The 26,996-nt window shown below is 39.9% G+C and overlaps 1 protein-coding gene across 4 annotated transcripts in view; it reads left to right on the top strand.

Annotated features, from left to right (window-relative positions):
* ephb2b (eph receptor B2b) overlaps positions 1-26,996 on the top strand; it is a 120,198-nt gene that overhangs the window by 88,970 nt on the left and 4,232 nt on the right. Inside the window, exons 6-13 of one of the 4 annotated variants that reach the window (XM_005917861.3) lie at positions 14,192-14,316; positions 16,231-16,393; positions 17,970-18,078; positions 19,751-19,818; positions 21,426-21,539; positions 21,657-21,904; positions 25,340-25,555; positions 25,990-26,139. In XM_005917861.3, the coding sequence (XP_005917923.1) occupies positions 14,192-14,316; positions 16,231-16,393; positions 17,970-18,078; positions 19,751-19,818; positions 21,426-21,539; positions 21,657-21,904; positions 25,340-25,555; positions 25,990-26,139 (1,193 nt within the window). Of the gene's footprint in view, positions 1-14,191; positions 14,317-16,230; positions 16,394-17,969; positions 18,079-19,750; positions 19,819-21,416; positions 21,540-21,656; positions 21,905-25,339; positions 25,556-25,989; positions 26,140-26,996 lie in introns of all 4 variants that reach the window. The other 3 variants (XM_005917862.3, XM_014332257.2, XM_005917863.3) reach the window with 3 other exon arrangements.

Below are 26,996 nucleotides of genomic sequence, written 5' to 3'. Positions count from 1 at the left end.
CCCTTTGTCACACACTCCTTGTAGAGAACCTCTTCATTGCTCAAACCCCTCTACAAGCACATAATGCAGAGCACATAAAGCTCCACTATGTCTGTTTCTTTCCTGCATGGTGATGTATGCAGATTAAGGGCTGTAAATGGGAAGGAGAGTGCCGTTGATGATGTGACAGACAGAATGTGATGGCCTGCTGGTCTTTACAGTGTGACCTCATCACCATGTATTTCAGACTGAGGAGCTGAGAGCAGGCTTGCTGCTGTCTCCCCACTTCATCTGCGGTTCAGTGATTACAGCTTTATACGCATGCAGCCACTTGGTTGTGGAATTATATTTAAAAAAAAGTAATAAAAGCAAGGCTAGTATCGCAATGTATGAGCTACCTTGTAGACTAAAAAAACCTTCATAAATGAACAAGAAACCAGTATTTTAGTATGTTAATATAAAACATCTTGATAAGTGGGGCAACGTTGTAATCTTTAGGATTTTATAGAAATCAAAATCTTATTTAATCATTCTTGTGCAATGGTTGGCGCTTTCCAAGCTTTCCACTATGCAATTGCAGCCAAATTCAGCCACCGCATCTCTGATTATTTTACCGAGGCAGCTGAATTGATTTGTTCTTTAATTGTGTCTATGAAACGCATCATTTGGCGGGCTAAGCTTCGTTTCCCAAAGCACTGATGAGCGGAGGGATACAGCCTGCACTTAATCTTTGCACTAGCTTTGCATTCCATTGGCAGCAGGCTTAGGTGTCTGTCATCACTCATCATCCATGCCTTTGCACTGCAGGCAGTCTTATAAATGCGCTTCTTACAGCACCATGTTGGTGCCCTTCATTTTTGAATCATAAATTCCTTGTGCCTTTTTTAAAAAAAGAAAAACAACGAGAGAACTGTATGCAAGTTGAATGATATCTACAAGAGGGAAATCCTTTATTTAAAGTGACCCGTTGTAACAAACGTATGTGATTTGTTTGTTTAAAAGCTCCATAAAGTGCTCCGTTACAATGCCGAAACTCTGTCACACTAAAACAGAGGCCTTTATTCAAGCACAGACCTCTTTTTATTGTCTGTTTTGATTTGAGTCACTGGTGTGGTGGGTTAATGAGGGCCTGTGAGTGCAGTTAAGCGTTGTAATGAGGCCCCTGCCCCACTCTGTCTCACTGGGCCACAATAAGTCTGCCACCCCAACCCTTGGCTTCTCTGCTTCTCCTGCCGAGGGGTCCTGGCGGAAATTGGGGGGCTCTGTGCCCTCTCCACTGAAGTGTCCGTCACTTTGGATTAGGCAGCGAGAGCTCCCGTCAGATGGAGCTGTGAAAAGAACTCAACTCTTGCTCCCCCCCTCTCCACGTTCCCACCTTCCCCCATCACCTTACTGCTCACTCCAGGGACACGGGATTGGAGTTTTGCCGTGCTACACTACAGGCTGGGGTCACAGGGACTGGAGGCCATAATTGCGTCTGGTTTGTGAGGCTTGGAGGTTACATAAACATCGTGTCACCCCTAATTAACTCAGGCAGTTTTATGCCTCCCCTTACAATGAAAATGAGAGCGTGAGATGGAGAAAACAAAAGCCAGAGTCTATGAATTTTTGTAGATACATGCATGTAAATCCGACCTGCTTTGGACCATCGGCTAGAGCGTTCTGTGAAAGCGACAAAAAATAAAATTTGAAGCAAGTGGCGTAAAAGTGTGTCTCATTACTTGTACGGATGGCTGCCTCTTCTGCTACGACTTGTTGGTGTAAAGGGTGGTGGGGTATGGGGGGGTGAGCAAAACTTCTCACTCTCCATACCCAATCAAGCACCCACCACACGCTATTACCTACAGGGCTTATCCTCCCACTCTGTAGGTGGTTGGCGACAGTTCCTCTGTGATAAAGGACATGATTGCCCTGGAAAGTGTGGCGCTTGATTACACAGTGTAATGCCACACAAAAGCAAATTCTGGGCTGAATGCCGTTTGAGCCTGTTTTATAAGCGTATGACTAATTCCCCAAACCTTGTATTGTGTGCAATACGCAGAAGCCTTGAAATGTGCCTCTAAGCCTTTTTTGTAATAATGAGTCACACTTAAGCCATTTACTTTGGCTTCACTGTATTTATATGTTACTTATATGGGACATGAAATATGCACTGGAAATCAGGCAGAGAGTTGCAAAAGAGATGCTTTACAGCAGCGAAAAAGCCATTTCTGGGTAATGCATCTGTAGTTATGCCACAAGACCATCCTCACAAACATTTTGTGGTGCACTATATGTATACATATTCTAAATCAGTTATACTGATAGTTGATACTGGGTGTGGAACAATATTATAAATGAAACCAGAGCACTCAGAGTGCAACTCTCCCTGCAGGACAAGGGCTATACTAAAACTTTTGATATTTCTAGTTTTCATTATTACGATATGACGATGTCAGCCTGTTATGGTGCCATTGTGATGTCATAGGGTGTCATATTGAAAAAATAAAAAGGCTCTCTCCATGCCCTTCCATATGATATATTACTCAATATTGTTTGCTGTGATTTATTTTCAAGCCAGTTCTGACCTTGGGTGTTAACTATGCTTAGCCAACAAAGGTACTTGTGACCACCAAAGCCTACTAAATTGTTGTAAAGTGTGAAGACAATACGTGGGTAAAATAAAGTTTTTACTGTTTCTTCAAATTTGGTGTCACCTTGACCTAATTTTCACCAAGATTAAATGACCTCGAGCTGTAACTGGTATCTACCATCGCACAAAATTTGAAAATGATATCTTGAAAACTAGGGCTGCTAGAATGTTAACAAATGGACAAACAAACAAGCACAAACGATTACATACTCCCTCCCTTCCTTTCAGGGGGAGAATAAAGAAAATGAGGGTCTAGCTCAGGAGTTAGTGGGTATACAAGTAAAAGTTTCCTTTGGTAAAATACTGTATTGAACTGCAAATATCCCAGGATGCCTCCATTAGTCTGTGTAACAGCAGGGTGTGCATAGAATAAAATAGTGTGTGAATGTGTGGCTTGTACTGCCAACACAAGGCCAAGAAAAAAAGTGAATAGATTTCTTGCTAGCGTATTCAGTGCCTGACTTAGCAACAACTTAGTCGTCTACCTTGTCTTCCAAAAAATATGAAAAACATCTGTATATATCACGTTCACCATTGGCCTGCAATTTCATTTATTAACTGCAGTTTCTTTCAAGTCCCTACTCTGTGCAAATATTTATGGGCAAAGAGTTAGACAGGATAGGGAAGTCATGTCTATTTATTATTTTTTAAATAAGTAAAATAATCATTTCATTACATTTCATTAGTTAATCTAACCTAGGAAGGAAAAAAAAAAAGAAGAGGCAAATAGACGTAAACTAGACAAATGCCCCAAAATAGTTCAGCTCTTTTAAAGAGATTGCTCTTCTGTGCAGTGAACATGATGCGGTGAGGATAGATTTTATATTTGTCCATCTTATGTTTGGTAAGAAGATTTACAACAAGTGTGTCATTACATCCTCTAAGCAGTGAATTACTGAACACGTGCATTGTGAAAAAAAGAGGTTATATCCAGCAAATCCAGTTTTTGTCAGTATACTCATGACTGTGCATGACTGTCCAGAGAGAATTTCTCACTCTGCACCAACTTGCAGTTTTGTTTTACATCTCACTGTATTCTTGGGGAGCTTTTCATTTGTCTGACTCAATCTTTAACTTAGTAGATTTCAGTCAAATGAAAGTAGCAGTAAGGTGAAGCAAAAAGATGTAGCAAAAAGGCAAATTACATTGTTTTGTAGTAGCCACACAGACAAATAGCAGCGTTATCAGTATATTTTAGATGTTTTCATTTCCTAGGTTTTGTGATTTTTGCCTCATTTTTTAAATAAACCACCATTGCCAAGCCAGAGTGACCAGGCGGCCCTTTAAATTGGTTCTGCTTGAGACTGGTTGAAGTTGGGATTATGTCAGTAGGGATTTTATGAGAAATCCATCCAGTTATTGTATGCAGACAAGACATGAATAAATAATAGCTAAGAACAGAACTGACATTTATGTTATAGCTTACTCTAGATATGCCGTATCATCAATTTCAGTGCATAGAATAGAGATCATCTCTTACCTCAGTGAGTACTTATCGGTATTCTGCAGACAGATGAATGAGATCTCCATATCCTCAGTGTGTTTGCCATATTGCATTCTGGTTGAGTATATTAGATTTCAGAGGACATATTTGTTTAGGCGTTTCATTAACTCAAGGTGAGCTGCTGCTAATGCTATTGAAAAGCAGAGGAACTGAATTGGTTTCTTATCAGGTGAACTGGCTGATTGTGCGAGGGAACCCGGGTGGGGTGGCGGTGGGGGCAGCGTGTAATCGGGTGCAGCCTTTTCATATGGTCTAGAGAAGATTTATGACTTAATTATGGTCCAAATTGCCCAGGTCCAGTGTAACCAGGCTACCAAGTCCTTTGCTGCTCCACTGGGCCATGGTGTGAAAAGCACTGGTACAGAGCCAGCTGGGACCGCCAGAATGTGTCAGTACACCAAAAAGCCAATGTGGCTACTACGCTGTTAACTTGAGGGCACTGAAACCCATTGCAAAAAGATATATTATTTTTGGGCCACGGCCACTGATTGACTGCCTTTGTTTAGTACAGTGGCATTTTTATCGATCAGACTTGAAACGTAACATTTTAAAAAAGTGTTTCTGTTTGAAAAGCCTTATGTGTGCTTCATTCACTATGTAGTATCTTAAAAAGTTATAATACATCCTCATGCATATGCAGTTCACATCACTAACAGACCAAGGTAAGAAAAAAAATCAAACAAACTTGAGATAAAATATTTAGAAATTTTCTCAGTGGAGCAGCAGCTCAGTATCAGCAAAATGCCAGAGATGCAAGCTGAAAAATAGAAAATAAACTGAGAGTCAGACAGGGACCACCGGTATACATGCCACGCAGTGTGACAGTGACAGAAGGTGTTGAGAAGGGCACATATGGTGGGTGCCAGTGTAGGTCAGCCAGGCAGACAGACAGGAGGCCTCAGCATGCACCTGGACCTCAGTACTGACAGAGCCTTGAGAGAAGGCTGTTCTGGTAGTAAGCCAGCAACCCATACATAAACCACATTCATGTGCTTGTTGATACTGAGCCAAAAGGAGGAACTTGGGGTTCAGTGTATTGCCCAAGGACACTTCAGCATGTTGAGAAGCCACGGATCGAACTGCCAACCCTGCGATTATTGGAAACCCACTCTACCTGAGCCACAGCTACAGGCTTTAAATAAGCAATAAGAATTTAATTATGACTCCCCAGAAGAGAATTAGCACATGGATTCTCTAAATTAGTTAACTAATTGATTTTATTCATAAATCTTTCAGTAGTCATTTGAATTTTTTTTTCTGGGTAGATCTTATGGATCTTTTCCCTCTCATTTCCATTTATACAGGAAAGCAGAACAGAAAAAACACCTCAGCTGTATATGCATCTTGGTGAAAAGGCCATGATCTTTTGGTCTGTGGGCTGTCAAACTGAGCGTAACGTGAATACATTATTCATTAACATTGAGTGTATTAGCTATACACTGAGGTGCATAAATGACTGAGCGTGCAATCATTTATTTACTTTTTACATTCAAGAGCATGAAGCTCTGATAATTAAAAAAGATAATAAATAAAGGTCATGAAGCAAAAAGGGGTGACAACGTAATCAGCTCGCTGTTTTCTAAGTGATTTTCTATAAACTTTATGGAGTTAACTTCGTCAATTAAGCAAATGGATTTATGATAAACTCGGTGCCACTCCCCGCTTTTGTCTCTTTTGACTTTCTCCCTGATCCTCTCTTTTTGTGTCCCCGCTCAACCTTTCTGTTTACAAAACACACTCAAATTCCTGCAGTCATGTACACCAAGTATTCCTTTGAAGGCGGCTGCAAAACAAAGTTGTCACTGTCTGAGCAACTGTCTTCTTCCCGTCTGGAATTTCTGGTGTGATCGTGACACGCCACCTTCCCCCCGCTCCTGCTCGCACGTCATGAATACTTCTCATTTTTTAATGTAGCCTTGATTCGCTCGCACGGATCATACTGAACACACAAGCTGCAGACTCTCATCCACTTGAACGTATTAACTGTAAATTGGGGTCAGGAACTTTATAATGTGAGATGATCTTTTGGAAACTGGGCTATTGTGCACCACTCATTATAACAACTTCATACTATGCAGATAAGAATGACTTCAATGTAAAGACAGAAGCCATTGCTGCTTATTGACACAGAAATGAAGCAGGTGTAGTAAATGCAATTTACACATCTTCTTTATTTTAGATAATCATTACTTCTGAGCTACTGAGTGGGAGTGACAGGAACTGACAGAACTTGTGTAAATCCTCGTACATATTCAGATTTGTTAAATGAGAGTGATGGTAAATCAGGACACTGCTTAAATCGCTGTCAAATAAATTATCTTTAAACAGGTCTCCATTTGAAGGATGTCACACCATACTGGATTTCATATCTTCACGTTGTTACACTATCCACTCTTTTAAACACATTTTTATCCCAGTGCATTACGTTTTTGCTCTTCTCTTAGATGTTACTTGGATTTCAGATATGCACACAAGGTGTCCCACGGTGTAGATAATTCAGTACACTGAAAGCAGAAAGATATTAAACAAAGTTTGTATTTGGAGATCAGATAGGTGCTGGTGGATTAAGTCCTAAACATGTCAGGAGACTGCACAATACACACTATTTCATATTTACTTGCATTTTTACTTGCTGGCTAGGTTTAGGCACCAAAAACTCACAGTTAGGTTTAAGTTCAAATATGCCTCTCATTAACCATGCCCTGCTTTAAATGTGATGCCAGGGGATCAGATTTAAATCACTCTTGCCACAGCCTGGTTCATCAAGTCCCTGATGCCAAAACACACCTTGTGCGTATCTCTGATGCCAGCATTTTTAACTACAGCAGTGTGTGGCGCCCAGGGAATGAGAACAGCCTGGTCATTCCAACCCTGTAAAACACTGACATGCTTCTGGAGTTTTTCTCCTTGTAGATGGCAGTTTAGAACTTGTTTAAATACATTTAAATTAGAGTGCTGATTAAATGGAGTTCCTTCAGTTCCTCTCAGAGCTGTGTGTGTCAAGAACTTAATTCCACACCTGTGGAATTATATTTGTCAAAAGTGGTGTGCGAGGAAAAACAAAATCAAGAACAAATCATTTCATTTCACAAGTGTGGATATTCATTATCACAAACAGTTAAATTACTTTGTAATTTCCTGTACATAAATTCAGCAACTTGTATGGACTGAATTCAGAGAGAACTCATCATTCACATGAGTGCACCTGCTTGGCAAACTCTGCAGCGGATTCACACTCTCGCAGGCAGCTCTGATCACAAAGCTGAATTCTACTCACCCAGATCAATCTGACTTTTGAGAGTCGGGAGGGCGGAGGACTGAGGAAGAAGGAAACTAATGTGATTCGTCACTTTCGAAGCAGTGACACCACAACCTCTGTGCCTGGCGCGATCAATTTACCATTTGAAAGTGAGATTCACTGGATAGCAACATGGGCACTGTTTCATATTGTACTTCTTCACAACCTACAAAATAAAGTTGGTGAATTAAGTCTAAGGATCTTGGAAAGAAAAGCATGTGGACTTCTTTACGGACTTCTGGACTTCTTTCCAAGCTCCTTGACTGAGAACATTCACAGACATTTTGGTAGGAATTAACTATCAGCTGTTTTTTTTTTTGTTTTTTTGTGTGTGTGTAGCCAAGGAAGTGCTGACAATTATGACCAGATCACTTTAATACTGAAGAAATCTTTAAAAGAGACTGAAGCCACTGCACTCCTGTAGTCTGTTACAACAAGAGTGCACAAATATAGTATAACGCAGTTATTATGGCTTAACATGCTAACCTAAACCTGATAGACGTGTTTAATGAGACTCCGGATATCCACAAGACTGCGAGCCAACTTTTTATTGTAATATCTGTACAACTTTTCCTAAATTTTGGCCTCTGACACGTCCTCCATATAATAATAATAATAATGATAATAATGATAATAATAATGATAATAATGATGATAATAATAATAATAATAATAATAATAATAATAATAATAATGATGATAATAGTAATAGTAATAATTATGATAATAATGATAAATAAAATAAGACACTGAAACTAATAAAAACAAAACTAAAACTAAACATTTCCAAACAATACAAACTAAACCGAAACAGGAAAATCTAACTAACTGAAACTAAACTGAGTTAAAAACAAAAAGTCAGTATGAAATAAAAGTATAATAACTCTGTTCTACGTGTGCGGGTTGTTGAATTTACAAGCGAGGAATTGAATTCTGAGAGAGGCAATGAATACCTGCGTCTATGAAATGAAGTTATTTTCTCGCGCTCATGTTTTATCTCGCGTGCTGCTTTTGACACAAATGTAATTCCACGCATATCCCTGTGCCAGACAGCTCAGACTTTGTTTGTAATGCCCAAGTCTGCCCACAGAAGCAAACAACACACATATTGTATTCTTTAGTCCATCTGAAGTGTTTAACAATTGAAATGGGTGGGTGAGAATGTACAAAGTTTGTTGTATTAAAAGAAAACTTTTAAGAATTTTAAGAATCCGTGTGATTTGGCAGCAGCTTTGACAGTTTCTCTTGTGTTTATATACAACACATGAAACCGTCTGGTATAAGATTGCCCTTGGTTTATTTTCGCAGTCTATCAACTTTTGTAGTGACAGTCATTCACTACCATGCATGTCCTTGTTAGATCCACCAACATGCAGTCACTAAAGAGATGTACTGGTTTTGATTATAAAATGTATAAATATCCCTCCCTCCCTCTGTCCACATATACTAACCTGGCTTGCATTTCTTCTGCCTGCAGATTTTATATATTGGATTAGAATTAAACGCTAACCTCTGAATCGCCTATTTTAGAATTAGCTTATAGATGTGTGAGTGCGTTAAAGTCCGCAAATCTTTTCCAGTGCAGATGGTTTAAAGCTTGATGAACTGAAATCTCACTTTTGTAGCTTAACTGTGCTGGAAAATCTTTATAGATATAGAAGCCGCAATCCTTTTCAGCTGGGGAAACAGGGCAGGCTGCCAGCATGCTAAAAGTACATGCAAATATGGGCCTCTCTCTTTAAGACATCTCAACGTGCTGCTAATAAATGGACGGCAGTCGAGAGACTGGAGCAGTGGCAGCCTGTTTAGGAGAGAGCCTGGTAGAAGACCAGCTGCTTTGAGCCCTTTGGGAGAGATTGCTCTGCAGGGAAACTGATTTTTTACAATGAAAGGAAAAAGGGATTTACGAGCCCTGACCTGTTCTTGCTACCTCCCCCATCTTCCCCAAATCATAGCATGGTTCTCTGCAGCAGAACATCTAATCAAATCAGAGCCACATGGTTGCAGACACAGAGTGATGCAAGAAAGATGCAGATAAAAAGCCTCAAACATATACTTTCTCAGAAACATGATTCATGTGCCAGCGAATGTTTTTCACCTTTTGGCTGTGCTGCGTTGACTGATATAGAACAGAGTGAAAAGTATTAAACCATCAGGTGGTGTCGTCTGTTAGCTGCAGGAAGTAAAATCATTATTTTGATTACTGTGATTTTTTTCCCACCACTGCTCAGCCAAACATAACGCTATGTAACTCAGTCTAAAGGAGCTTTTTCAGTTCTTATAACCCTGAAGGAGGCCCCTGTCTGCGCTGAAATCGACCATCAAATATCTTAAAAGCCCCTTTTCTGTATTTCTTTAGTTCTAATTCAGGTTAGCTGCTCTCCAGCACAAATGAGCAAGTAATGTAAGAATGTTTTTCCAGCACAGATAATGTGCACTTTAATAAATTTCATGTAATTATCAGCTGTGTAAGAAGGAGACTGCTTTTTAAAATAGAGCAGAACATAAAGAGATGGCCTGACAGTGAAGTTCAGACTTTATTAAGCTTATACCCTTTCCCCTAACACTTGCTAACTTGGGCCTTCACACACAGCAGTGGGATATAGACAGAAAGTTAAGATGCTGAAACAAGATTACAAAAAAGTAAAAGAAAAAAACTAAGCTGCATCTACACAGTTGCTTTTTCCTCTTGCCTCAGGTAACATAATGGCCTTATAATGGGTGAGTAGTTTCTTGGGCTGGTCATAGTAGCTGGGCTTATCAACTTTTCTAGTTGAACCCCTGCCTTTCCATTTTCATCATGAAACACATGACATGTGTAGAGCACAGCTCCAATCGCAACATCTATCTTGTTGGTTTTCCAGCTGTTCTATGCTGTGCTATTAAGTCAGGTTAGCATTCCTACTGCGAGAAGGAAAAAAAGCCCTTGAAGGTATGTAGCTACTGAGGGAGCTCTCCAGTGGGCATGTACTCTCTTTTTCACCAAAGCAGTACTAGGTCCTAATCTCACACCGGTTCCATGGGAAAGCCACACTTATCTATGTGTGTTAGCAGAAGCATGCCCAATTAAATTGCCTTGGATTTAAATGAGTGAAAATATCCCCCTAAACCCTGTCTATAATTGATTAGGGAAGTCACTGTTATGTTAGAACATAACAGCGAAAGATCTATTAGTGATGTTAAGCAAAACAGAGCCTTTGTATTCTCTGCTTGTGAGCAAAGGCCAGAGTGTCATGCTAGAATAGACTCCAAAAGCACGGTCTTCCATATCAGATCCCAGGCTGGGTTAATAATGTGGGGTCTGAAACCTAATTCTCCTATAACAGCTGGGGCCTCCCATCTTCTCACAATTAAGCAATGCGATTGCACTCCTCCCCAGGCCCCAGCGTATTCATTATTTGATTTGATTATTAGTCTGATTATCTCTGAGCTATTTATAAGTTTAGTTATACTGGAGTTCAGGAAGTTAAATGCAGTCACACAAAATAAATAATAATCATACGAGGGCACAGAAACAGAAGAAGCATGCTTGTGACAAAGATATTGTATCGGCTGTGATTATCACTAACAGTCCTTGTCCTGGTGCCCTCACTATTCTGTAACGTATGGGAAAATAATAAAATACTCCAGTTAGGTCCCAGCATTTATCTTTTAGGTTCAGCAATCTAATCAAATTATATGAATGTGCAATCTCTGTCTTTGCCATTATAGCTGCTTCATTAGTTTTAAGAACATGAACAGAGGATTCATTGAGAAAACGAAAGCATCCATTGCAAGCGCAGCTCACTCACTATGAAGACATTGATCTTACTTGACAGAAAATTGGCTTACTTCGTTTAAATGGTAGGGAAGATTTTCACATCTTTGTTTTTAATTCCTAATTATCTTTAATGGAGCAGGATCCACAAGATTTAAAAATAATTACTGTAACAACAAAGAAAATTGTTTGAAACAGCTACAATATGTATTTAGTGGCATAACTCAGTGACTAATGTTGACACAATGGAAACCAAGTATTTATTCAACCCTTCAAATTATAGATGGACTTGTGGAAAAGAATTCTCGGTACACTTTAAGATTTGGAATATAATGGAGACTTGTAGATTTGGAGTACATCAATGGGATGTCTGAAAATGGTTTTCATATGTGAATCAGTGCTGTAGCTCTTAATGCAATGAAAGGCTGACTTGGCATACTTCTACATTCTGCAGTCAATTGGTGGAACGTCAGCTTAGCTTGAAATGCGTGTACTGAACTGACTTGAAAAGTTCAGCACAGCTGGATTTATATTCATAAATGCATTCTTATTTTCCCTGCAAGCGTGATGTTTCAACACTTGGTATTCTTACTTAGTATTCACCTCAGTCATGTCATCATTTAATCTTAATCTGTTTGTTTTTAGTTGCACCGCCCCTTATCGGTTTCTTGAGCCCAGACATGGCGACTGCCACTCTGTCTGGAAGTTGTCCTTTAACAGAAGAAAACCACAGTGTTCCCCTCCAACAGCTTTCGATGTTGGCATGTGTCCATCCTCTGTACATGAATACATGAGCTGCCTTTGTTTCTGTGGCCCTGTATCAGGTTACTAAGCAAGGCTGCACTGTGTGTTTAATAGAAATGTTATGCAGGAAAGGCCATGTGGCAGTCTTGAATATATGCTATGTACATCCGTAATGTGATACTCGTGAGTCCTCCTTAGAGTCACCGTTTGCCTTATTAGGCCGTCGTCTTGTGACTGCAACCAAACTAGCAAAAGAACTTGGAGATGGAAGAGATTCCTATGACTGGTGTGCTGGCTGGATACTGTATACATTACTGTACCTCTGGCTCAAGGATAGGGGCATGATGTACTTGCAGAGTCACAGGCCGTCATGGTTTAAGTGCTTTGCTGAGATGAAATACAGAACCTCAATTTATTATCTTCTGGCAGTAATACATGAGAACATACTCATTGCCTTTAATATCACTGTTTATATGAGACATCATAATTTGTTGCATCAGAAGGATGCTTCTGTTTTGGTCAGAGGGCATTAACAGCTTGGCTGATTGGTTAATTATAATGAGTAAGATTAAAAATGGGACTTTTTAGTCATTGGCTCATTCAGTCAATATGTTTACTTATATATGATATTTTATCCCCTGCCTTAGGACAGTAGTTAGAAAGATGTGCCTTCCTGTTACTCACTTGTAAGTGTTTCACAACAAGAATGAAAGTTTTATTGATTATGAAAAAGCCACACACACACACAGCCTTAGAGTCTTAGATTATAGAGGCGTGGCAGTTGTAGTTTTCCAGTCAGTGGATTTTCCATAGAGAACGCGTGCCGGTGGAGAGACTTTTGACTTTATTGCTGGGACTCTGGGGAGCCACTTTGTTGCTGGTTGAGGGCTGTGTGTGTGAGCAGCACGGGTCTGTAGGGGATGAGCATGGGGCTTGGTGTCCATAAATCTTGCCCAGCACCCCTCCTTCTCTGACACCCTAACCCACCCTACCCTTTCACACACACTCAGAGGAGCAGACATTAAGGCCTGGAGGCCTTGCCAGACTTCCCATACATTCCCTTTAGCTTCTCTTAGCTTAACACTGACCTGCAGCACCCTGAACTAATCATAATGGATGTTGGATGACTTGAGGTGTTCACGCCCCTCCCGACCTGACAGAATTTTAGGTCACTGAGCTGTGTAAGACCAGAGTAGACCACCCATGATGTAAGACGTTTAAATTACTTTGTGACTCAGTTTGCTCAAAAACACATGTATGATTAAAATCAGGCAATGGAGTAAAAAATAATTTCACTTGTTTTGCTACATAAAAGAAAAAATAACTTCACTAATGTCATAACCTTGAAAAATATTTTCTCTCTATGCCCAATAAGTTTTAAACTCACAAAAACAAAACAAATGTTTCAAGACAATTCAAAAAACAAGCTTTGTTTTTTAAAGAATGTCTTTATGACACAGAGAATACTATTCAAGATAGACCTGACAAATGTGTGATCAAATATTAAAAGTCCTAACTATATACTATTACCAGAGGGATTTACCTTTTAGGCCATTTACTTGTTGTTGTTGTTAGGCAAACAGATCAAAAGTTTTGAATATTTAACTAGAAAATGGATACTTAACGTTCCAGCCAAACAACTGTGCAGCATTCTTTAAAATCAGCTTGACTTAATCTTATTACTAAGCCAGTCCATCACAGTCAACAGTCAGCCTTGTTTATTTTTTATAAATGGTGGAATTGCAAAAAATGTTGGCAGAGAAAACACACCATTTTTAAAAAAAATTCTTAATAAAACAGGAATGCGGGAGGACAAAAACAGCTTGGTAAGAATTTTGTGTAGACTCTTTGTGGCTCATGTTATTTGCTCAATTTGTTTTGTTTATTTGGCTTCAAAATGTGCTTTCTTCATGTAATATATGATGGTCTGGTGATTTTAAAATGATTTATTTGTAGAAGGTGGTCTGTTATCAACAGTAAAACAAGCGGGAATTAATCCCATGAAAGTCACGGTTGATACTGGGAAGTCCCGTGACGCTGTTTATGTGATTTAGCTAGTGTTGTCACTTGCCAACTTAAAATGCTTCCTAGCCATGAAACTCTCCAACAGGAGACTCCACTTTATTACATTAGATTTTATAGCCTTACACCTTTGCAGAACCCAGTGTTTGGCTGTGAGTTTAAAGATCCTGTAAAACTCTCCTGAGCATGACTGTGAAGTTGGTGGTGATTGATTTGCTTTTTACTTAATATGCTGTTGTTGTTATCTCTTTACAGCTCCATCGACTGTATCTATAATGCACCAGGTGAGCCGTACTGTTGACAGCATCACCCTCTCCTGGTCCCAGCCCGACCAGCCTAATGGAGTCATCCTAGACTATGAACTGCGGTATTATGAGAAGGTACAGCTCATGCACACTCATAAACATGAATTTGATTTCTTTTTCTCCCATTTTAGAATAAATTAATACAGTCACAGGATGCTTGGCTTGATATAAAAAAATCTAATCAGCCAAACACATGGCAGCAACACAGAACATTTAGGCGGAAGTTTAAACCAAACATTAGAATAGGGAAGAAAGTGAATTTAAGTGGCTCTGGATGTGGTGTGGTTGTTGATGCCAGGCGGGCTGGTCTGAATTTTTCAGAAACTGCTGATGTACTGGAACTTTCCCACATAACCATCTCTAGGGTTTACAGAGAATGGTCAGAAAAAGAAAGTATCCAGCTCGCTGCAGTTCTCTGGGTTATACTGATGACCGAAGAGAATATCCAAACCTCTTTAAGCTATTGGGAAGGCAATATCATCTCATTACAGCCAAGGTATGCAGAAGAGCATCTCTGAATGCAAATGTTGAACCTTGAACCATGGGCTATAGCAGAGGAAGACCACACAGGGTGGCACTCCTGTCAGCTAAGAACAGAAAACTGAGGCTACAATTTGCACAAACTCACCAAAACAGGACAATAAAAGATCTGAGAAATGTTGCCTGGTTTGATCAGTCTGAATTTCTGCCAGAATTTGGCATAAATAACATGAAAGCATGGGCCCATCCTGCCTCACATCAAAGGTTTAGGCTGCTGGTGGAGGTGTAATAATATGGGCACATTTCTGTTGCGCACTTTAGAACTAACTGAGCGTAGTGTAAATGGCACAGCATGAGTCCAACTAGGTACTAGTAAGGTATATCTAATGGAGTGGCCAGTTAGTGTCATTTGTTAAGCTTTTTCTTTTTGTTTGTTTGTTAATTTAAATTCAGAATGTCTGCCCACAGTAGATCATATAAAGCTTGTAGAAAGAGCTTGTCAAACCCTCTTTCATTTATAGAGAATGAGCAGACGTCACTGGGAAAGGAAGCCATGCTCAGGCCTGCAGTAACAGCCACTGGGGACTGATGCAGACTTGTGGTTAAAACAATGGTACACTGACTGCTGTAAAAATAGTTTTTAAGGGGCAGGCTCCACCAAATAGGCATACTTTCTCATAACAACGCTTGAAGTGAGAAACGTGCATTGATTTGAGCAGAACGTTCACTTAAATACATATAGCCATTCACAGACATAACACGCACACGTATTTGCACACACATAAGCAGCATTTGTCAAGCTTTTGTCTACATGCTGAGCCATTCCACTTTTGAGTATAATTCTTTTTTCTGACACTGCTGGAGAGAGCTGTCAAAACAATCATCTTGACCCCTGCTGTGACTCAGAAGTGTGCGCTGAGCACTGCATTGAAGGGAGCAGTTAAAAGAGTCTCTGCTCTCAAACCTGTCAGCTTTCGGGAGAGGAAGAGCGTGGTGGTGAAATACAACTCTGATCATCACAACGTATGGCTCAAAGAAGCCGACTGACCTAGAACTGCCACCAACTCTACCTTCTTAACTGCGGCTGTTGGAGCACTTTCAGTCATGCTTCTTTATTAAGCACTGCATTATTTTTGTGGTAGCAAATGATTCATATTAGTTCTCTTGAGGTTACCTTGAATTTAAAAGAAATGTAGAGAAGTCAGGAAATTTATCAGTGTTTTTTTTCCTCTGCACTGTTCCAGCTCCAAACATAGCAGGTACAATGTGATTAATATACACACAGTTTAAAACAACACAGCGTGATGAATGAAGATAAGAAAAATATACATATCTATATATATATTAAATTCCTTATAAGTGCTAGATGCTGCGCTTGTCGATACTATTGAATTATTTGTCTCTTCTGGGTTCTACTTTAAGAAGTAGTTCATAATTCTTATAAGACTGTTATTACTAATGTTCCCAAATTTAACATTTTGTTTTCTTTAACATGCTTTTTTCTTGCAGGACCAATCAGAATATAACTCTACCACTATCAGAAGCCAGACCAACACTGCAGTCATCCGCAGCCTCAAGCCAGGAAGCATCTATGTGTTCCAGGTCCGGGCCCGCACCGTAGCTGGGTTTGGACGTTACAGTGGCAAACTGTACTTCCAGACCATGACTGAGGGTGAGAATTCAGCCAATGTTCACCAGAGCACGCAGGGCTGTTATCACCTTTCATGCGTGGCCTGCCGACACACCATGTTGTATAGTATGAATTCAGACAGCTGCTGGAATGCGAAGGAAGCATGTTGTGGTGTAAACAATCCCAATACCCGAAACCATATAAGACAGGCCTTGAAGTCATATTCTTATTTTCATTGTCCTTTTTTCAGCAAGAGAAATCTTAAATATTTTATTCGTATAATAATTACTATCCTCCTTTTCAGCGCTGCAGATTTCTTTGCTTTGTGTTGTTAAACAGATTTCTTTATGAAAAGAAAAAATGTAGCTTTTTTGTTTTTAAGCTTTCAAGTCAAACACAAGGTACTGCGATACCTTATCTTTGTACTGCAATATAACTAAAGACGAAGAACATTTAGAAGACATCAGTGGAATTGTTTAATTTTAGAACCAAGCCTGGGTTTTCCCCCTCTGAACATCATATTTCCTGTGCCTGCGGTGCCGTCTTCAGCCTTTAATACAAATATCCTTGATGCCGTGCTAATGCTACAGGTATCAAACTGTCTCGTACCTGTAAATATTGTGTAAACAGAGACTCTAACGTGTGTGTGTGTGTGTGTGTGTGTGTGTGTTTGTTTGTTGTGTGTGTGTGTGTGTGTGTGTGTGTGTGTGTGTTTGAAAGAAGACGAAAGGAAAAATGACTAGCAAATGAAAAGTTAAACAGAAAAAAACAGAAACTACTGTGCTTGTAACTATATTTTTGAAACTGGGGTTTCAAAAGAAAAGCACAGATGCTTTAATTAATTATTAAACTGTATTCACATCAAAGTTTAAAAAACAAATACAATTGTGTAGAGAAATTATTACATCAGCGAATTCTCAGCAGAGTTCCAGCAACCTACATCAGTACACTATCAATCACTTGCACTAACTTTATTCTTGATGAATGATTGAAGACTCCAAAGAGTTTATTATATGTTATTAATGATTTAGGCAACACTTCTAGCCCCACACAACTTTGTAAATAATAAAAATAAATAATACAAACATGACGTAGTTGTAAATGTGTTTTTTTTTTTTTCTACTACCACCTACATTACATCGTATTATGAACTATTAACTATTACTAAAAAGCAGTGGGAAACTCACACACCCATTTGTCTGGAAGATTGCAAAGTTGTTTATCATTCGTGGTACTCAAGAAAAGAATCTGGCGCCGTGGCTGTGTGCACATTCAGTAGCTGGTTTCCCATTTTTGGCTGCCTGATCAGTCTGGGTCTCACCCAAACATGCTCTCTCGCACTTCACACACTTTCTGCCAGATGATTTGTCCATATCTGTGGCATCTGAACACATTCACTGTGCTTTGGAAAATGGTGCATGCAACCAGTCAAGATGCCAAAATGCTCATCGGTTCACCGAGCCGTATGTTTGTCTGTCACCCATTGCTCCCTCCATATGCAGTGGCTCAGACACTTGCCCATATGTTTCAGCTTGTGAGTCTGCGTGCGTGGGTGTGTGTATTTTTACATGACACATGTTTATCTGTGTTTATCAATATATCTTTTTTCTTTCTACAGCGGAATACAACACCAGCATTCAGGAGAAGCTGCCTCTGATCATTGGCTCAGCAGCTGCTGGGTTGGTGTTCCTCATCGCGGTGGTTGTCATCATCATCGTCTGTAATCGGTGAGTCAGTTCTGACACAGAGTTTATTAAACTGCTCGCTGATATAATGTCTGAACAGGCCTGCAACATGAGCACTTTTTATTTGTTGAGTTTTTATTAGTAAGCTTATTCGGGGTCATGGCTTCATAAATGTGATTTTGCAGCGATGAAAACAATTTGATTAACATATATTAATTCTTAATAAGTTTCAGTCTCGCAGCAGCAAAAATAATAAAATGTGCTTTAATAATAAAAGTCTGGATCTCTGAAATTAGAGCTCTTTGGATGCTCACACTCAGACGGTGCCAGAGGTTTATAATGCAAGATTAAGAATTCAGTTCTCATTATGGCCGCTTAAATTAAAAGTGTAGCCATCCACCTGTACAGCATTTTAATTCACAGAAGAATGGACACGATTAATTTTTCAGTGTTCTATAGGAGATCTAACCCTTTTTTTTTCTTTTTTTACTATGTAGGCAGGCTATTTTGCTTAGACATGTCATAGATCGTGATGACATACTGTAGATCAGGGGTGTCAAACTCAAATACACAGTGGGCCAAAATTCAAAACTGGAACAAAGTTGCGGGCTAATGTTAATATTTATTGAAATATATTTATTCCTCCAGATATAAGAATGAATCTTTTCTTATGGACTAAAACACGTTTTGCTGAAAAACTGAATATGGAACAAGCAAAGCTTAATACTAAACAATATATATATTAGCTGTATAATACCAGTAGGCCAGCTCTAATAGTAATTTGGTATGGCTTCGCGGGCCAAATGTAATTAGGCTGTGGGCCAAATTTGGCCCGCGGGCCAGAGTTTGACACCTATGCTGTAGATCATACAGTGCAAAAAAAAGGTAAAAAGAATCTGATCTGATGTGCCATATATTAAGTCTGTAATACTAAAAACTAGCTCAGTGGCTAAAACTATGATACAGAAACAGAATTTAAAAAATTGCTTTTTCATCTAACCGAAGTATAATCTTGTTAGGGTTTTGTTTGTTTTGTTTTGAGCCAGAACTTAGGGTGGCGCTCTGAGATATCTGGTTATGGTGGTGCGCTTAGTTACAAGTTGGATTCATAAGCAGAAACGATGAAGTGCATACCTACAGTGCTAAGTAACAGATACTCGAGTCTTAGTAACAAAAAACTTGAGCACAAATTTCTTCGTTTTCTGTAGCTGAATTTGGGGATTTTAGCAGTCAATGAGGGATTAACTTGTTTTTGGCGAAAGCCTCAAGTATTTATTGGAAGATCTGTAGGAATTGGCAATACCTGATATTTCTGTATTTATTTATCTGTGAAGAAGACCTCTGTCATGTTCTGTTTGAAGAGTCTCTGTGATGTTACCGATTACTATACAAGCTTATCTAATTGAAAATTGAGATTTATGTGTTTACCAATAACCCCCACCCATGTTATCATTATATGAACTTGGGGCAGGAGGGAGAGACATGCAGATTCATGCAGTTGCCCAATTGTTGTGTACTGGAAAGAAAATCGAATTAGTACGACTGCATAGCTGGATACTTTTCTCTGTACAGCAAAAGGCTTCTCTGCTCACCAAGTCCTGGCTTGCAGCAATCTCCTCAGTTTAGGTAGACCTGGGGGTGTTTGATTTGTTTCTCTCCTCCTCCCTGCTCCTTTTCCTTGAACCAGTGCTAGAGTTCTTTGTCTTTCCCCCAGGAGGCGTGGCTTTGACAGGGCAGATTCAGAATACACAGACAAGCTGCAGCACTACACCAGTGGCCACAGTGAGTAAACCACCACTCCTCTCTGCTTGCGGTCACCATTGTTTCCTCCTCCTGCACCAGACACACCTGTCTCCATGACTACCACGTCACATAGTCATCTCCATGGCTATCACTCAGACCTCATGCTGCCACACACACCTGTCTCCATGGCTACCACCTTGCATGCTGGTGTCCTTGGCTACAGCCCTGCACAGCACCCCATTATTTGCTCGTCCCCCACTTTGTTATTTGGATCTGCTCACTCAGAGCTTGGATTTAACCACATCAAAACCAGTGTTCCAAGTGTGTGCGTGCGTGCGTGTGTGTGCGTGTCTGTGTGTACTGTGAAACACATTTCATAGTTAACTAAATCCATTGTGCCAGAAATAGGTCAGTCTTTACTCACGTTAAGGCCATTAGCATGCTAATGCACGTGAGTCATTTGTCATTGTTAAAAAATTCAAAAGACTCTGAATGAATGAAATTACTCAATGATTTTCTTCGTTTTCAGGCAGTACAATATCATAGGGACAATAATGCAGAGATAAATCTGTGAAAAAGGACTGAGTAATTTCACCACTGCTTCATCTAAGATCTTAAAGCTAATCTGTCTCTTTCCTGCATGATTGGAGAAACAGAGATCTGTTTTGAGCTCAAGTTTATGACCTAATCTAAATTTGTTTATTTTATTTTGTAATTACCACTCTGCTTCATCTTTTTTGTGTAAAATCCTCTGTGTGAAGAATTCTAGTTTAGTTCAGTTTCACTGTGCTAGTGAAAGGCGTGGGTATTTCACAGCTATTAACATCAGAAGCCAGTGTGCCTTTGTGCATTCTGTCCTCACACCAGTCACAGTTCAGACTTCTGCCCTTGCTCTTGGTGGTCTTTGCCATCGCATGAAGGTGGTCTGTTAAACAGTGCTACAGCTTGGGAAGAGATTTTAGGGTTTAGTAAAGGGGGTGGGGGGTTTCCTGGTAAGATCGTCTCCATCTGTTCGTCTCTGCACCGTGTTTCTTCAGCGTTGTGTGCCAGGTTTTGAGGCAGTCTGCTAGCTCGGCTAGCTCTGCAGTGGACCATTAGTTCAGTATCCATTCAAATAGCCTCTGGCTTGATGTGTAGGTATGAGCTTAATAATCGGATTTAAAACTTGGGACACTTAAGTCCCTGAATGCTTAAAAGCCACCTTAAGCCAATTTACCTGGCACTAGGGCTTAGGATAGCCAATTTATTTCTTGGAGTGGGGCTAAGCAATTCTGATATATGGTCCAGGTTTCTTTCCTGGGTGTTAATGGCACTATGACTCACAGGAGATTATACATATATATTTTAACCTGCCTTATCATAGGACTGGAGGTACCATGTCCTTGCTGCCTGAATAGCCATGCACGATAGCCATGAGGCACTACTTATAACCTCTATTTGTAACTACACTACTGCTTCCATCTTTCAACCTTCATCGCTTGAATGTCACACCAGAAATCCCATAATTGTACAGGAGTGTGTGAATGCAAGGTGAATTGCTTGTTAATGTGCCTCACTGCATTTGGCTGTCAAGCCACAGCAGTGTAAGCATGACCACAGGAATCAAATATTATAGCTGTACTTTCCTTTTTTACAAGTGACTCCAGGAATGAAGATTTATATTGATCCGTTCACATATGAGGATCCCAATGAGGCTGTGAGGGAGTTTGCGAAGGAGATTGATATATCCTGTGTGAAGATTGAACAGGTCATTGGTGCAGGTAATGGAAAAATCTGACTGAAACGTGGCCAGAATACGACGCAATGTTTGCTGATTTCTAAATAGCAGTTGATGCAAACTTTAATTAAACATTTTTTTCTATGCAACCTCTTTGCAGGGGAGTTTGGGGAGGTGTGCAGTGGCAACCTAAAGCTTCCAGGTAAACGGGAGATGTTTGTGGCGATAAAAACACTGAAGTCTGGCTACACAGAGAAGCAACGGCGAGACTTCTTAAGCGAGGCCAGTATCATGGGCCAGTTTGACCATCCTAATGTGATTCATCTGGAAGGTGTGGTCACCAAGAGCAGTCCCGTTATGATCATCACTGAGTTCATGGAAAATGGATCTCTGGACACTTTCCTCAGAGTAAGTGACTACATGTTTGCATTATTTAGCCTGGGTCTCATCCGTGATAGATTTTTTTTGTCTCAATATTGCGCCTGTGATTTAGTCTTCTTCTACAAATTTTAATTTATGTGGTCTACATAGTACTAAATGAGATAATTATTGCACTGATTTATGTTTGCTGCTAGTTGCATGGTTAGCCGTATATTAATAATGACAAACTGGCAGTGAGTCAGACTGACTTATGAAACTGAAAGCTCTTTATTGCAGCTGTTTTGCTAACAGTAACATTAACTTCACACACTGACAAGATGAACTGCTTCACTGCTTTGAATCTTAGAGGTCTCAATTCAGGGCTTTTCTTGTGACAAGCCTAAAAACTGATGTGATGGTATTAGCAGAATGAGTTTTTTGACAACAGTGTCTGTTACACTAGACAACTGCTGTTTCCTGCTAACTACCTGTCAAAAACTGACAAGAGGCAATCACCCCTACTATGACAAGAGCATATTATTATCAAGAAAACAAGGTTTTCATTTTTTATTTTTTTTATTTTAGTTGCTATGCCAAATCACGGAATTAATGCTAATTAGCTTCACTTCAGTAAATTTACCTCCAATGGTTGTTGAAGAAATGCACAGTTGTCAGTTTGAATTTTTTTTAGCATCTCCTGATTATTAATGCACTGTTAATTACAGTTTGTGAAGTTCTTCTCAAAATGTAAAATTGCAGCTTTTGCATTTTGTAAGTAGGATGGTTTTCAGATTGCAGTGTTAATATGAAAACATGAATCATTCAGTCATATTAGTTTGCTGGTTATTTAGATGCATCACAACCAAGAATACTAAATGGTATTTGCACATAGACACGTGCACGCAAACGCACACTGACAGTTACACAAGTACTTCTCAAATAATTTGATGTCATTTATGCACTCGTTTAGTCTTAGTTCAAGGAAATATTATTCATAAAATCTCTCCAGTATAGTCAGTGAGTTACAGTGTTAAAATTGTTCTCATCAATCATGCATCTCACACACACTAAATGTGTGTTCACCCCAAAACTAACATTTTTTACTCCGAGTTTCTCTTCAAAGTGAAACCAATAATAAATGTAGAAGCATTTTAAGGTAGACTGCAGCACTGTCTGTGTGCTTTTCTATTTTTGTTGTCTTTACTTGTGTTTACTCTTTCTACTTAATATGCTGCAATGTGTATGGATGCACATACATATCAGACTATGGATACAAAGACCCTCCCACCAACCACTCCTTGACAAGAAATAAGGATTGCTCCCAAGATTTTTAATTTTCATAATCTTAACCAGAGAAGGATATTAGAATGAGGCAGGCATGCTCTGCCATTTACAACCCCCATAAATAATTAAGATACTTTGCTAGAGTTAAAATGAGATGTCAGATGTTTAAAAATGATACTGGATATGAGATGAGATATCAGACAAACCTTTACCATCTGTCTTGGGATGTGAGTGAAATAAAAATGCATCTTAGACTAGGAGATTTGTATTTTTTATATGGATTAATCTAGCCTTATTGCTTAATTTCCATTTTCTCAGTGAGCACCAGAACCACTGCCTTTCTTCTTTGTTTCCCATGGTATTTTTGGTTAATTATTAACTACCAGAGAACAGTCTCTATCTCTTTAAATGATATCCTCCAGTTTAGCTTTCCTAGGCCAAGACTTAAGAAACAAACATCCATGCTCCTGTCAGCATACTGCTCAGACTGGTTTCAAAATCTTTCTTTGCATTCTGCCTCTGACCTCTGAGAGGGAAAGGATCGTCTCTTTTTGGAATTTGATCTTGTGGCTCATGGTGTTTGTGTATATTTAGATCTTTGCTAAACATATTTGACAGCACATTGTACTCAAAGCAACAGGGAACGCCTGCAACGCCTCATGGTGACAGTTTATGACAACAGTTGCTGACAGTGTCAAAGCCTCCGAACATGGTTTGTGTCTTCTCTGAGGTGATTGGTGGGCGGTTGTTTAAATGGTCACTGCAGTGAGCTGCCTGCAGGAGGACTGTCTCCCCTGCTGCTTTCTGCAGCAAACCTGCAGCAAGGTAGAGAAAGGAATAGATCGATCAAGGCTGGGGGTTGTGTCTGCAGCTCAATATGAGGTGAGAAAGTACAAAAAATGAAATTCTGTCTCTAATGTGAAACACTGCTTTCATATTAGTCACACTAGACCTTCATTCACAAATTCATGGGTATTACTTCCAGTTAGTCTGACCCCAAAGACTTTGGATGAATCTTTCCAATTAAAGTATATGCAAACATAGCTTTCAGATGAGGTGGCACTGTGTATTTGTGAGAAAAGTTTCATGAATAATGCATTCTGCTTAATTGCTGTGGTAGACAAGGAGGAGCAGCTTGACGTGAGGAGAAGCATCCACTCGGCTAATGAGCAGCAAAGTGTTTGAAAGAGAAATGGGCTAGAGGAATTTGGCTGTGCTCTGGGCCTTGTTTGCCTGCCCTTCCAATTCCACTTCTTAGCCTTTTTGTCTGTTCACACCCAGCTCTGAGCTCCCATGCACCATCCTGTGGAATCTTTTGTTTTCCGGGCAACGTGGTGGGTGGTGGGGAGAGTGCAGGTGTGCACAGTTGGAGTCACAGCTGCACCACTGCTCCAGACGCTCCCCACGTATGGGGTAAAGCCCTAACCAAACCAGGGCGGGGAACAGCTGTAGACTGCCAGCCAGACCTAGCTTAGTCCTGCCCGTCCATGCTGAGCCGAGTTGGACAAACCCAAACATTGTCTTCCATGTGTTTTGTTAAAGGAAAGCCAATACGTTATAGTAACTTTCTACGCTGACATTATGGGCTCGGGTTTCAGGCAGATCTATACATGTTTTTTTTCTATATATAATCTAACTATATTAAACTAAAGTGTGGATTTGTAGCACATTTTGAGCAGAGTGTGTGGAAGAGTTAAAAGAAAGAAAATGACATTATTAACATTTTCATCTCTGAAAAAAGAATGTTTAAATTGTATGCAACAAAATAAAAGCTCTAAGCATAAAAAATGTGACATTACAACACCACTGCTCTTCATCACCAGTGGTGCTTGAAATGTCACATTTTATTTGGTGCATCAAATAGATAATGCCTATAGTGTATGAGCACAGCACCATGTCCCTTTTGGATGTATTTTTAGGTATAGTCTTTTTGAGTCTCAAGCTGGACACAACATTTTTTTTTAAGTTTAATAAAAAGTTTAAGGCAAGACAGTGAAAGCTTTTTTTTATATTAAACCATGACTGATGATCCCGAAAACACAATTTTTAAACTTGGTTGAGAATTAACAAATCTAAAGATGAATTTGCACTGATGGTCTAACTGTATGCACATATTGTCCTGCTGTGAACCAGAATTTCTCCTCTTTATGAACCCCTCCGTGCAATACGTGGTTGTAATTCAATACATCTCTTTTACAGCAAAACGATGGGCAGTTCACAGTGATCCAGCTTGTTGGTATGCTACGCGGCATCGCCTCGGGCATGAAATACCTTGCCGACATGAATTATGTGCACCGTGACCTTGCTGCCCGAAACATCCTGGTCAACAGCAACCTTGTGTGCAAGGTGTCAGACTTCGGCCTTTCACGCTTCCTCGAGGATGATACGTCGGATCCTACTTACACTAGCGCTTTGGTATGAAAGAATCAAGTCTTCCCTTCACCTAATGAGACACGAGACACACAAGCAGTCAATTAAACTGTGTCTTCTAAATGATTTACATGATTTTGCAAATGACCACGTGGCTTCCATTCGTCTGCTGCTGGCAGAAAGTTTTATAGGTTATTTTAAGGGTTAAGTCAAGCTCTGACGTGCATACTACAGTGCACTCCCAGACTGCTTTCCCTATCAAGACAAATATCACCCCTTCACCTGTTCTTTACTTCCTCTCTCTCCAGTATTTCATGTACCACACTTTCCTCCCAGGGGTTTTGTTATATCCATCTCCCAGTTTGGATTACCATCAGCATTGTTGCCATGAACAGTGTCTCTCTCCGGAGCCAGGACACTGTGACGGTCAGGTTTCGGTCTTGCGTCTTTTGCTGAGGTTGTGCCCTTTGTGTTCACAGGGAGGGAAGATCCCTATCCGATGGACTGCACCCGAAGCTATCCAGTACAGAAAGTTCACCTCTGCTAGTGATGTGTGGAGCTATGGGATTGTCATGTGGGAAGTCATGTCCTACGGAGAGAGGCCTTACTGGGACATGACTAATCAAGATGTATGTATTTAATTTTTGCTGAAATAATTTTTAAATTGGCTGTTCTTAATTCTTTAGACAAAGTTCCCCTTGAAACATTTTAAATGAGGCCTTACTACGGGTACATTTTGGGTTTCTGATTTTCATTACAGCCTCAAATTCCTTAGAGAGGCATTTTGCCATCGTATCTGCTTTCCCTTAGCTAAACAGCAGCTTTCACACATGGGCTTTATATGAAAATTTCCCCGCACTCACCACAGAGACATAATCAGATCATTTGAAATGCACAGCCCTGCTCAGTGGACAATTTCTGCTCTTGACTGGAGCCTCCATTTTCTATCTCCCTCTGGGTAGTGGATGGGAGAGCAAATTATGGGGAGAGAGATAATGAAAATAGTTTCAAATTGAAAGTGAGAACACTAATGTGCTAAGAGGGACTGAGGACCTCAACAGTTATCTTATTAGCAGCTCCAGATAGTGTTTCTGCTCCATCGGGGTCCTCGTTTGGAGGTCTCATGAATGAGATTAATCTGGGTCTGAATGGAGCTTCTTTAATGGTCCTGATAATGAGCAGGGGATTGGGCATCCTTGTCACAAGTGTCCTCTGAGTTGTTTCACTCTGTTAGCCGTGCACCACCTCTGTGTTCTCCCTCGACCAACAACATCCATGGCACACGTCAGACACATATTTAAGGTGGCTTAATGGGGAGAAAGCATTAAATACATTTTAAAGGCCGGAGATTAAGTCACTGTTGGCAGAGTGTAAGGGGAAATGTGAAGTTGTTGGAATAAGGTTTATGTTCCTACTGACCTAACTAGAGTTTCACACCTCTTCAAAATCAGAATTAACATAGTGAGTTCTGTACAAAAATATTCCA

Source organism: Haplochromis burtoni, unplaced genomic scaffold (assembly GCF_018398535.1).
Source record: "Haplochromis burtoni strain Fernald_Lab_line unplaced genomic scaffold, NCSU_Asbu1 Contig_26, whole genome shotgun sequence".
Classification (NCBI taxonomy): Eukaryota; Metazoa; Chordata; class Actinopteri; order Cichliformes; family Cichlidae; genus Haplochromis; species Haplochromis burtoni.
This window is presented reverse-complemented; position numbering and strand designations above follow the sequence as displayed.